The 10,071-nt window shown below is 39.0% G+C and overlaps 1 protein-coding gene across 1 annotated transcript; it reads right to left on the reverse strand.

The window, feature by feature from the left end:
• Nucleotides 1-375: 375 nt before the first annotated feature.
• On the reverse strand, nucleotides 376-8,772 carry fam3c (FAM3 metabolism regulating signaling molecule C). Its single transcript, XM_079263511.1, has 10 exons — nucleotides 8,710-8,772; nucleotides 8,244-8,293; nucleotides 7,668-7,772; nucleotides 7,176-7,202; nucleotides 6,738-6,861; nucleotides 4,437-4,495; nucleotides 4,278-4,328; nucleotides 4,120-4,204; nucleotides 3,913-4,039; nucleotides 376-2,534 (listed from the first exon to the last, which is right to left on the reverse strand). The coding sequence occupies exons 2-10, from the start codon at nucleotides 8,257-8,259 to the stop codon at nucleotides 2,445-2,447; spliced, it is 684 nt and encodes a 227-aa protein (XP_079119637.1). The 5' UTR covers nucleotides 8,260-8,293; nucleotides 8,710-8,772; the 3' UTR covers nucleotides 376-2,444.
• Between the last annotated feature and the right edge of the window lie 1,299 nt (nucleotides 8,773-10,071).

Consider the following 10,071-nt stretch of genomic DNA (forward strand, 5'->3'; position numbering starts at 1 on the left):
TTTTATTTTTTCTTTTAATTTATGTTTATATATTCCTAAAAATTACTTATAAAATAATGTTTTCATATTTCTTTAATGTGTGTTGATGAAAAAAAGTGTCAATAACCAGGAGGATGGTTCTGAAGTGAAAAGATAACAAGGTTTATTGAACAAAGTTCGGATAAGAACAAAGTAGTACAAATTGCAATTCGGAGTGACCATTCAGAAGTCTGTTTGGAGCCAGAAGTCTGGAGGGAATCTGAATGGATCCTAGACTGAACCATATTTTAAACACTTGCATAAAGGACATGAATTGTATGTCATAAATATATGCTAGTATAAATAAAGGAACATTTAGTTGCTTCTTAGAAGAGGTCAGCTGACTGCTAACAGGTAATCTTCTCTTTTGGCCCTCAGCTGTCTGACCTCCTGACAGTAAAGCCCTAACTGTGGGAAGGGAAGAAGGTGATATCATCCAGATGCCAGACGAGTAAAAACTCTACTTGTGAGGGAAAGTAAACATACCAGACTAAGCTTTAAAGTTCATCCTGACCACTTCAGCACAGCAGGAGTCATAATAAATACATGAAATATATGATTATCTAAAGCTAATATAAGAAATTCCACCACAGTGAATGTTTTTTTTTTTTTTTTTTAAAAGAACACTTTTTTTCTTTTCTTATTGATTATTTAGGTAAATTAGGTAATTACAATGTATGTAGGTGTTTACAGTCTGTGGTTAATATGATATACTTTGTGCCATCTCCCCATATGATTATACAACAGCTGTCAAATTGGCTTCCACTGTCGTGGGGGATTTAAGAAAGTTTAACCCCAGCAGCAGTAGATTCAGCGGTGTTTTTGCTCTTCCTTGTATACCACGGTGCCATAAAAGGATCATCAACGTCACTCCACCACCTTGTCTCGTTGGGTCATGGTTCCCATCCACCCCCCAACATGACCTCCATCCATGTGGATCATTCTGTGCAGTGCGACATTCATCAATAAAGTATTTGAAAATGGTCTTTATGTGCATCTGAACCCACTGTAAACATTAGTCTTCAGTGTGGCCAGAACTTCAAGCTTCATACAGCGACCTGTAGGTATCCGGCTTCAAGAGGTTCCCGGATCTGCGTATAGACATTAGACGGTGTCTGCCGTCGTCCTTGGCTTTTCACCAACTGCTAACAATGACTTTGTTTGATGAGTCTTATCTGAACAAACCTGTTTGCTCACTGAACCACAGCTTTTTAGACAGTATTATGGTCTTACCTACGTTCTGGTGAAATGTTTTAACTCCTTTCCTAAAAGATTGGACTATTTAGTCTTTTCATTTGCAGAAATACACATCTTTAACCCCCCTAGACCACTTGGAAACTGACTCGCATTGTGATGAAGAATTGACTCGAGTTCTCCTGGAAATAAATGATCAAATCCATTATAATGACAGATTCATCAGAATATTCAGCAACATCTCTCCAAAGTGTTGCGTTGGCTCGCAGCTGCTGTGTTCAGCACATTTTCAGCTTATCTCTTCCAGGACAAGACAGCCACAAACATTCCCGACATCACACAGCTAAACCTTTTTTTTTTTTAAACTGCTCGCATCAACCAGTTAAACTTGTTGCCGTCTTCCTGGATTAAGCATTGAGTTTCTGACAGATTTGCCAAACCTGACCACCCTGCAGAGTGTGGCTCCTCGGCTGTTCCACCAGAAATACCGCAGCTTCAAGCATGACAATCAGCATTTGACAAAGGAACGTAGATGTTCTGATTGCGACCAGACAAATGGAAAACCGTGCACGCTTAGAAGAGCCGTAACGTCTGACATCAACCCACGCAGACTTAGATTATTTATTTAAGAAATTATTTTATCATTACAGTGTTCATTAAATTAATCATTAAAGTTTTTCCCCTCTATCTAAAGAAATATTTACAAATTTCACAGTGAATGTGGTACTTTTGGTTACAAAATCACAACAAAGTAATAATAAAAAAAATAAAAAAAAACATTAAAGTTCTCAAACAAACAGCTTCAGAATAAATGAGAGGAATAAAGAACTTCACTGGTTAAAAAAAAAACCAAAAAAGGTATGAAAAGCAAAGTTAAGGCAGGATAAACAAAAGGTTGTGGAAAAGGTCCATTTAATTTAAAAAAAAATGCACCACAGCTAAGTTTCTGGGCTTTAAGGATAGAAAAGGTTGGAAGAAAGGCAAAGATGACGAGATAAATCCCTTTAGTTCAGTGCACACTACGCGCTACCTCGTTCACCAGCTCCAGCCATCACACACAAAAAATGTACCCAAAGTAAATTCAGAGAAAGTCCAAGGTGGCGTTTGCTGCTCTTCTTTCCACACGAGCCGGCAGGCAAATTTAAACAAACTATTGTGGGGTGAGACCGGACTCAAAGGAAAGCAAGCATGAAGCAGTCTCAGGAGGAGAGAAAGGTGGGCTGGGAGGCCGTTTAGTCCTGCCTCTGCGGTATGCAGCCTTCCATCTCCAAGACTTCAGGCCAGCCTTCGTATTTGTTGGTGTCGGCGCTGTTCTTTATGTGCTGACGAACAAACACAAGAGACGGTGTTTAAGTCCAGGCAACGATCCAGCGCTTAGCGCTCTGATGAGATAACATGTTTATCTGTTCAGGTCAGCGCTCGGGCTCAGACAACACGCCGTTAATCAGCTGAGCTTTCATAAAGTGATAAATCAGAAGACTATCAATTTTGCCGTCTCCTTTATGCTCCTGTGTTGGACAGAAAGTGAGACGTCAGGTTAAAATGCTGCAAGTCAACCAGCTGTGGATGAGGCCGTTAATGATTGACACGTCAAACCGGTAAAAATCAGGAAAAGCTGCTTCTGCTTGTTGCAGGAGGGGCTTGTCTGTCAAAGTACAACATATCTGTGAACCTTGCTGACATTTCCGTCGAAACATCTGTGCAAAATAAACCTTTCAGTGTTATTTCTACTGGAGCTGAACAGGAAACTGGGAACTTGTCTGCTTGTTGACTGTTGTCATGGAGACTGTTTTTTGTATTTTTGTATTTTTCTGCACTCAGACAAAGCCAGAGAAAATGTGGACGACGTTCAGCCTTCCAGAAGTGCGCTTAGCGGGAAGTTTTGGTCGCTGCAGGTCCTCGATGTCTCCTTGCTAGAAAAGCAAAGCTTTGGCAGAAAAAAGCTGCATTCTTGTGCCTTTCTCTCCGTTTACACACTCACCTCCTGCTGACGCTGCACGACACCTCTGTGCAGCAACAACTACAAGCATGTCAAGCTCTGAGCACTGAAGACTGGATGCATGGCTTTGTAAATCAGTAAAGCTTCCAGGAGAAGCAGGAACTGGGTTCTTGTTCTCCAGGCTGCAAGAACAAGAACTCAGTTCCTGCTTCTCCTGGAGGGTCCGTGTGTTTTAATGCCACATGTAAAAACGTTCGTACTTTCTCACCACCTCGATCAGCTGTTTTATTAAAACAATCCGTTTTACCTGCAACTGCAAAAATGCGGAAGCAGCAACTCCGCTTCCTGCTTTCTCTGTGTTAACCACGCCCACCTCAAATGTCCGACCAATCACACGATACTTCTCCCAGCAAGAAAAAAGTTCTGCCAGCCCGATGTGTCGAGAACTGTCTTCAAACACGTCGGCGAGAACAAAATGACGTCATTTTCTTCTCTAGAACAAGCTAAAAGTTCTTGCTTCTTGTGGATTTTGTAACAAGCTTTAGTAATGACTGGAACACACACACCATCTCCTGCCTGACTGTTGCATACTGACAGGGAAACACTCTCTCATGCGTGCAGAGTGTGAATCACAATGACGGTTTAAGTTTGTGAAAGTGTGTAAAAACACACTGTGAGCTGCTGCAAAGAGAAAGTACATCATGCACTGCATTAAGTGATTGTGTTAAGATGAAGCGTGCAACAAAGAGATTAGAAGTTACCTGCTCAAACGGGGTTTTGGTTTTGATGCCTTTCCCTCCAACAAAGATCCAGTTGTCCCGGAAGCCCAAGTTCCCCACAGCAGAGCTGCCCAGATCGGTGATCAGCTTCCTGGCTTCATCGTTTAGTCTACAGAGCAAAGAAGCTTTACTGACTCAAACCATTCAGGCTGATAAAACTTCAGAAGATGCTGAGCAGAAAATTCTTACTTTGTTGCAGGATCATCAAACGAAGCCATCATTACAATTGTCCCGTCTCTAATTTCATTCAGAAACTTAATAAAGGGAACCACATCTACACGGGGTAACACAGGGTTAACATAGAAAACATTTGTCTTTAAAATGAAACATCTCTGGAGCGAACTCACCTCCTGCCCACATGTCATAATAAGCTGTGTTGAGAAGCTCCCCGGTTTTCCCTACAGCCGGAAAAAAAAGCTCTGATTAGATCACATGATCACACATTTACAGCTGGCGGTGAGGCGTGCAGCTTATTCACTGTGCTGTAATCCATCTGATGACTTTACCATTCACCAGGGCAATGTTTATTCCTCTCCCCACGTTGTTCTTCACGCTGCTCATTAAGCTACGGAGAGGAGGAGGACAGTCAGACTGGAGCTCATCAGGTTACTTTACCAAATACACTGAAGTGTAAAACACAACTGTAGTGATGTTAACTGCAAAACTTAAGACTCAAATGGGGTTTATTTATGAAAGGAGTGCAGCTTTTTATCATTCAGATACTGTCATATGCTGGTTTTTTTCTTTTAGTCTGTCAAGTACTCTATGATAAAGTTACTTGCAGGAAAATTAGACCCCAAAAACATCAGGTAGACTCTTCCTGAGTCACTGAGCCTGGAGACCACACACTGTTTCCCTCCTGCCATCAGACAACAGGTAAGGGACTCTCTGCAGATCCTTCAGCAGCATCTCTGAACATGCAATGCGTATTATTAAACAGAATTTGCCCATACGGACTCGGTCCACATCAGGAACTTTACTTCAATATGCCTACAAAGTAACATGTAAAGTGTGTTTGTAAAGTGTGAGAGAGAGAGAGAGAGAGAAAGAGAGAAAGAAAGAAAGACACACACACACACACACACACACACACACACACACTCTGCTGGGGGGAAAATTTAGTGACCAGTTAACCAAACATGCATGTCTTCAGTACCCAAAGAGAAGAAAATGTAAGCTAGAGTTGTGAACATGGTCCATGTTGGTACTTCGTCCCAGGCGAGGCGTCAACCAAGCAACCTCGCTGCTGTGAGGCTGCAGTGCTGACCACCACACCACTGGGTTTTATCCGGTTTTCTGGCTTCACAGCAAAAAGATCGTTACAAATATTCTGATAAGCGCTTACAAAACACAACATGTGTTCATAGCAGCCAACATTACTCTGCTGTGGAAGGCTAGGTGCAGATGTTCCTGCATTACTATTTCTTTACATCTGGACACACTGAGTTGTGCTTGTAGAGGTGACGGTCCAGCTTTGTGGTCTCAATCTGATAAAGAAGAGAAATCTAAAACATCTTCAGGAGAGAACGCTTCTCTCCTCACTGAATTTCTTCATGTGGTTCATTATTAAACAGTCAGACTGTGACAAAATGCTTTTGTCCCGATTCGATTTGATTCCGATTTTTTGGGTGCCAATTCAATTTAAATTGCGATTTTCACAATTCTTCGATATTGCTGTTTTTGTAGATTAACAATAAAAAAAATTTGTATAAAACTTTTTTTTGTTCATCATTTCTCTTGACTTCAATGAGGAAAAAAAACAACAAAGTAGCCAGACCACCATGCTGCTGCTATAATGCCTAATAGCAATAAAAACATTAAAAATGACAAAAATTTTATAAGGGATTATTTGTATTTATTTGAGAAAAAGAAAAGAAAAATCGATTTTAAAATTGTGAGGCAAAAAATCCCGATTTTTTATTTTTCAATTCGATTTTCCCACCCCTATTAAACATGATGCAATGCAGGACTTTCTGGTTCTGAACGCTGACAACGACACACAGCAGTTTCAGTTTTGGGAAAAGTGACTTCTGCTTACGTTCAGAGAAAACAAACTAAAACCTCACAGAACTTCATATTTATCTAACAATCATACAGAACAAGAGCCATTTAACCAGCATTCCTTGTAAATATTTAATGTAAAAAGGAATGACCGTTTTTTTTTTCCGAACAGATTTTTCTTGTTCTTGGAGAAAAGGACACCAAACACACCCTCTCTCTTACACACAGACACACACAGGGTAATTTGTGTTCCTCTTATAAAATGAGAGTCATGTCCACTCAGGAGTGGAAAATGGTCAGACTGGAGTGCCAAAACCTAGTGAGGCCATGGTAGAAATTCTCAAAACAACCCGAAGCTTTCCTGAATAGCTTGACAGAACCATCACCGCTCAGTAAAACTGGTTTCTGAGCCTCTAATGTTGCCAAATTGTTGAAATCAGACCATGTTGGTCTGTTTTTAAAGCACGTAGGTCGGTTAAAAAAGGTGATAAAATAAGAATACAACCCAAAATCAGATGCAGAATGACCAGCAGAACAACCACTAGAAGCATGAAGAGTTTATAGCAGCTGGAAACTGCAGATAACATGATGGTTGGGTTGAATTGTCATCAGATCAGAACCACCATCGTGGCAAAGATGACTCAGCGAGAGCCTCAATTTGTGCCTCTAGCTTACATTTTAGACCACATGAAGCCTTAGAAGCAACAGAGCTGAAAGACAAAGTCCTGCTGCTTTCTACTTAAACACTTAAAGATCTACACAGATTTATATGAAAAAAAAGAAAAAAGAAGTAAGAATTAACTTACAATCTGTCTTCGAGGCAAATTCTGGGCCCAACAACACTGGCTGCACCGCTCGCCATCTTGAACGCTAAATGTCCAGGTGGACATGCCTTGGACAGTCCACATTTATGTTTAAATGGTTTTGTTGCTGTGAACACAAAACTCAGTTTACACATCAAGTAACAGGAAGCCCAAATATCAGACCAGTCACAGAGAACTATTCACAATTCAGCTCAAACTCTACCGAAAGCTTAAAATGCCAAATACACAGCTCATCTTTGTAGTGGGATGCTGTCGTCTAGTTGCTTACAAAAGTAATGCTGCACAGTTTAAAACAGGGTTTTTATTGGATTACCAGTTCCAGAGGAGAGATTCAGAAAAACATGAGAAACATGCATCAAAATTTGTTAGCAACTGAGAAAACAAAGATAAAAGACGGAGGAACAACTTGAGGATACTTACTAACTTCATTTTCTGGCATATATCTGGCTGAAAAGCAAAAACATACAGGCATAAAGTCAAATAAATGTTTATTTAAACAACAATTCTTGAGTATTATTTAACCAAAAGTAATCTAATCTCTAAAGGAAGTATAGACTTGACATGTCAAAGCTTTCCTGTCTGTGTTTGGGGTGGATTTTTTTTATTTTCCTGATAAATGTGTGCATAAAAGTGTGGTTAATAAATGACTAGTCTGGTTACTTTTTTCCCTTGAAGTTTCAAGGTTGGGCAGTCTAAATATCTATTCAGTTAAGTTATTTTGCTTAGGAAAATAAGATTAGCAGTGATCTCAACACTGTGGAGGTACCTCATGTTATCTATAGGCCAAGCAAACTAAGTGCCATCTTTAGTAAATACACACCCCTTCCCTAGTTACTACGGCTTATGTTGCACTACTTCCTTGTGCTGGTACACAGAGAAATAACCTGTAAATGGACAAAATGTCGTACTCACACATCAGATGACCAATTTTAAAATCCATGTTTATCTCCAGCAGCTGAAACGCCAGAAAAACAGCTAAGAAGAAAACCAAGACCAGAGCAGCTAGCTTCAACGCGCCTGTAAAACAGCAGAGAGAAGGCAATGTCACACACACACACACACACACACACACACACACACACACACACGACACAGAAAAGGCATTCACTTTAAGGGTTTTGCTAACAGACTGTAGTAAACATGCCAAGGCCGGATTATCTAATGGGCATTATGGACACAAGCCTAGGGGCCCATGCCTACTTGGGGCCCACGTAGCAGTTTGGACATGAAACTAAATGTACATAAAAGCCAGATAGTTACACCACAGTGTCTAGTGTATTGCTACTGGTACCATTGGCTGAGAGATGTTAGAAATGTCATTTCACAGTGTATCATTCACAATTTTCACAATGTTGTGGTGGGGAAGGGGGGGGGGGGGGGGGGGGGGGGGGGTACAACACTCTGGGCCCAGGGACCTTTGGGGTATTAATCCGGCCCTGAGACACGCAGTAACTCAATGAGACGTGTTCAGGAAATGCATTGACTTACCTCCAGCCCTGACCATCTTCACCACTCTGCAGCCACCAATTTCCCCAAAGCTAAACATGTAAAGTTAGAAAAAAAAATATTCAAAGGTTATTTATCCATGTCAGTAATAATAACCACCTGTTCTGAAATCCTAGTTAAAGCCGCTTAATGGTTTTATTATTCTGCTTTGTCATGTCAAGTTACATTAGAAGTTGCTCGTTTTGCAACTTCCCTACATTATGTTTGTCGACCTAGTTAAATAAAAGCCAAGAATGGTTTTATTTCTATATTTTCTTCCTCTTTCTGTTTGAAGTAATTTTTACACTAAATGTTATTTATACACAAACCGGAAGTAACGCCCTAGCGAGCTTAAACGTTGACTCATCGATTAGTCTGCGACGGATAACATTTATATCTGAAGCCAGAATAGTGAAAATTCAGGATAGTTTGTTACAGAACAGCGTATAACTACCCTTAACTTGCTTACCTGCTGAGTAACCACGGTGACCAGGACCTCTCTAACCAACCGGGATGATCTTTAATGTCATGGTGGCTGAGCTACGGAGAAAAAATTATAGCGGAGATGCTCGACTCTGTTGGAAAAAGCAAATACGAGGAAGGCGTCAGGATCGAAACCTGGTCACTTTTTTTTCCCTAAGAGGAAATTTACTGAACGTATTGTGAAAAAAGTGAGAAAGCAAAGAGAATCTTTTGAGAACGTTATACTGGGGTAAAAAACACACAGATACATAAACTCTTATAGCTGTTAGAAAATAGATTTAATAAATGTGACTAAAAATGTACAAGGGACCAACATCAGAGGATTTATTTAAAAGAAAAAATTGTGATAAGCTACAAAAATGGCCCAGTTTCAAATATATTAGATTAGTGAATAGACTAAGAATTGGGAAAAAAAAGAACTACTAAAATTAAATGATCAACCAGAGAGTCTGGATGTTTGTGTATAATAAATTATCTAGGACTGCAAAAACCCTTGACGAAACTGCGATGAAAAAGAAATAAATAGTATTAAATACAAAAAAAAAAAAAAAAAAAAAAAAGAAAGAAACACCTTGCAAAATATGCAGCAATCATTATATCATTTACTCTTTGGTGTGATTTCTGTGTTTATAGATAAATTAAAATAATAGTGATTATGTTGATATGAAAATAGTATTTTTAACCTTTAGAGGAATAGGATCGAGTTGTTTACATTTTAATAATCTGTTTGTATTTAAGACCTGTAAACCATCTGGATCTGACTGTGAAAATGTTATTTTATTTATATTATATAATTCTGAAACATTTATTTGTGACGTTTCTATCTTAAGGTTAAAAATTTTTTGTATGACGCCGTCTCATCTCTGATAAAAGAACAATAAATTCTCTTTCACCGCTGATTTTACAGCATATTGGTATGCTGTTAAATATAGGTTTTGTTTCTTGTTTACCCTGGAAGTGTACAAATGGAATTAAATTTGTTGCAAAAATCTTTGCACTGAGTTAAAACATCTCAGTATTGTTTGATTAAATATGAACATTTCTAAACTCCTTTCAAAAACAGATTTTCCATGAAAATCAGGTTTCTTTTAAGAAGAACATATTGTTACATATTGGTATGAAATTATATTCACGAATATAAATAATATATTTTTATATTCAGTGTTTTATCTCTCTATGTTCTTTTATGAGTTTGTTGCCTTTTTTCCTTTTGTTTTAACCTTTTCTTTTATTGTATATAGTGTCTTTGATGATCTATAAAACTAAAATGCAGTATCATCCAGAATAACTATATGTTCAGACACTGCATGTCTTTAGAAATAAAAATCCAATAACTTCTTCCCTCATG

This window comes from Telmatherina bonti, assembly GCF_933228915.1.
Source record: "Telmatherina bonti genome assembly, chromosome: 23".
Taxonomy (NCBI): Eukaryota; Metazoa; Chordata; class Actinopteri; order Atheriniformes; family Telmatherinidae; genus Telmatherina; species Telmatherina bonti.

What these genes read in the sequence shown, in the direction of transcription:
- fam3c (XM_079263511.1), bottom strand. An exon ending in TAAAATTGGTCATCTGATGT is followed by an intron (nt 7,203 to 7,667) that starts GTGAGTACGACA and finishes TTTGCTTTTCAG; the next exon opens with CCAGATATATGCCAGAAAAT. An exon ending in ATTTGCCTCGAAGACAGATT is followed by an intron (nt 4,496 to 6,737) that starts GTAAGTTAATTC and finishes TCCTCTCCGTAG; the next exon opens with CTTAATGAGCAGCGTGAAGA.